General features: G+C 53.3%; 1 protein-coding gene across 1 annotated transcript in view; it reads left to right on the plus strand.

Annotated features, from left to right (window-relative positions):
• Nucleotides 1-2,500, plus strand: part of LOC133629274 (tenascin-X-like) — a 72,193-nt gene that overhangs the window by 32,293 nt on the left and 37,400 nt on the right. The window contains 2 exon segments of the mRNA XM_062019925.1: nucleotides 216-506; nucleotides 2,261-2,500. The exon segment at nucleotides 2,261-2,500 is cut by the window's right edge and continues 51 nt beyond it. Of these exon segments, the coding sequence (XP_061875909.1) occupies nucleotides 216-506; nucleotides 2,261-2,500 (531 nt within the window).

Genomic DNA, 2,500 nt, shown 5'->3' on the forward strand with positions numbered 1-2,500 from the left:
TTGTACAATAAAGACGATTGGATGGATGTCAGGATGGAGGTGAGTATTGAAGCAGGGATGGATGGAGAAAGGTGCATGTGGAGATGGTTGTATGAATGAGTGAAAGGATAGATGGACTGATGGACAGACATATGGATGGATGGCTGGATGAATGGCTGACTGGGTGGATATATAAGCAGCTGCTCACAGCCTCCACTGTGCCCTGTGTGTGTCAGCTGCAGCAGAGGCAGAAGAACCCCCACGGCAGCCCAGGCTGGGCGAGCTGACGGCCTCCCAGGTCAGCCCCGACTCGGTGCAGCTGGAGTGGAGCGTCCCCGAGGGCACCTTTGACTCCTTCACGGTGCAGTACAGGGATGGGCAAGGGCAGCCCCAGGTGCTGCCCGTGGACGGGGGTTCCCGCACGCTGACGGTCCCTGGGCTGTCCCCGTCCCGCCGCTACAAGTTCAACCTCTACGGGCTGTGGGGGAGGAAACGGATTGGTCCCATCTCCACTGACATTGTGCCAGGTGAGGGGCTGTGCCTCAGCCTTCCCTGGCCCCGCTGGGCTCTGGACTGGCAGCGGGGCAGCAACTGGGCTGGGGCTTGTGCTGCTGCCTTGGGGCTGGTGGGACACAGGAACAGCTCGTGGGGCTGGTTGGGGGTGGTGGGAGTTTTGGGTGTGGGTGGGGTGGGAGACATAGAGGGATGGATTTGGGGCTGGGATTCAAATGAATATGTGGGTAGAGAGACCAATTGGCATTTATCTCATTGAGTGCCTGAGGAGACAAATGGAAAGTTACCAGGAAAGATCAATGGATCCATGGAATGATGGACAAGTGGGTGGGTGGAGAGATGGATGGATGGATGGATGGATGGATGGATGGATGGATGGATGGGTGGATGAATGGGTGGATGGGTGGATGGATGGATGGGTGGATGGATGGATGAATGGGTGGATGGATGGATGGATGGACGGATGGATGGATGGGATGATGGATGGATGCAGAGAAGAATGGATTGATGGCTTAATGTCTGATTCAGTGTTTGGTGTAAGAGTACCAATGCTACGTGTGCGTATGGGGACATGGAATGGAGAGATGGGCAGATTGTTGGATGGGTGTATGGATGGAATAACATCTGGATCAATGGATGAATGGACAGATGGCTCCCTGGTTGTTGAGGGAATAGATGGACATATGGTGAAGAGATGGATGAGTGGATGGATGGGTGGAGGATTGGCTGATTGAATTGGTAGATGAATCAGGGGAAGCTTGGGCATATGGTGGGGTTACTGATTCCATCAAGTGTTGATAGATCTATCGAAGTTTCAGAGTTGCAGTTGTTTGAATGTTTGGATGAGTTGAATTCCCCCTGCAATGCTGGGTTCAGCTCTGGGGCACAATATCAGAAAGACATGGAGCTGTTGGATTGAGTCCCAAAGAGGCCACAAAGGTGACCCAGGATCTGTAGCCCCCTTGCTGTGGAGACAAGCTGAGAGAGTTGGGGATGTTCAGTCTGAAGAAGAAAAGACTCTGGGGACACTTTAGAGCAGCCTCCAGTCCCCAAACTCACACAAGAAACACAGGGTGGGACTTTATAGCACGACCCAGAGTGACAAAATCAATGGTGATATCTCCAATCTGAATACAAGTGATTGAGCTGAGATGTGAGGAAGAAGTTCATCCCTGTGAGGATGGTGAGATCCTGGCACACATCTTCCAGAGAGGATTTGGCTGCCCTGTCCGAAGAAGTGTTGAAGGGCAAGTTGGATGGCAGTAGGAACAACCTGCTCTAGTTGAAGGTGTCCCTCCCATGGCAAGGGATTGGAAGGAGATGAACTTGAAGGTCCCTTCCAACCCTAAGCAGTCTGGTTCTATGGTTGCATCAATAGATGGTCAAGAGACTGCTGTATGAACAAATGGTGGAGGGTTGAGTTTGTGGCTGGTTTATGGAGTGATTCATTCTATGAGTGGTTGAAAGGACTTGATAGATGTATGATTGGAGGGAAGGACCATAGACTGCTGGTGGATGGATGGGTGGATGGATGGATGGATGGATGGATGGATGGATGGATGTTTGGTTGGATGGCCAAAAGTTGGGTTGATGTGTGGAGAAATGGGTCTGTAGGAGATACAACGTGGTAGGATGGGAGAAGTTTAGGTGAAAAAAATGTTGTGTGTGATTGGCTGACTGACTGGCTGAATGGATGCATGGATGGATGGATGATGGATGGATGAGCAGCTGCTCATGGCCTCCACTGTGCCCCTTTTGTGTGTGTCAGCTGCAGCAGAGGCAGAAGAACCCCCACGGCAGCCCAGGCTGGGCGAGCTGATGGCCTCCCAGGTCAGCCCCGACTCGGTGCAGCTGGAGTGGAGCGTCCCCGAGGGCACCTTTGACTCCTTCACGGTGCAGTACAGGGATGGGCAAGGGCAGCCCCAGGTGCTGCCCGTGGACGGGGGTTCCCGCACGCTGACGGTCCCTGGGCTGTCCCCGTCCCGCCGCTACAAGTTCAACCTCTACG

The sequence above is a fragment of the Colius striatus genome, unplaced genomic scaffold (genome assembly GCF_028858725.1).
Source record: "Colius striatus isolate bColStr4 unplaced genomic scaffold, bColStr4.1.hap1 scaffold_35, whole genome shotgun sequence".
In the NCBI taxonomy this organism is placed as follows: Eukaryota; Metazoa; Chordata; class Aves; order Coliiformes; family Coliidae; genus Colius; species Colius striatus.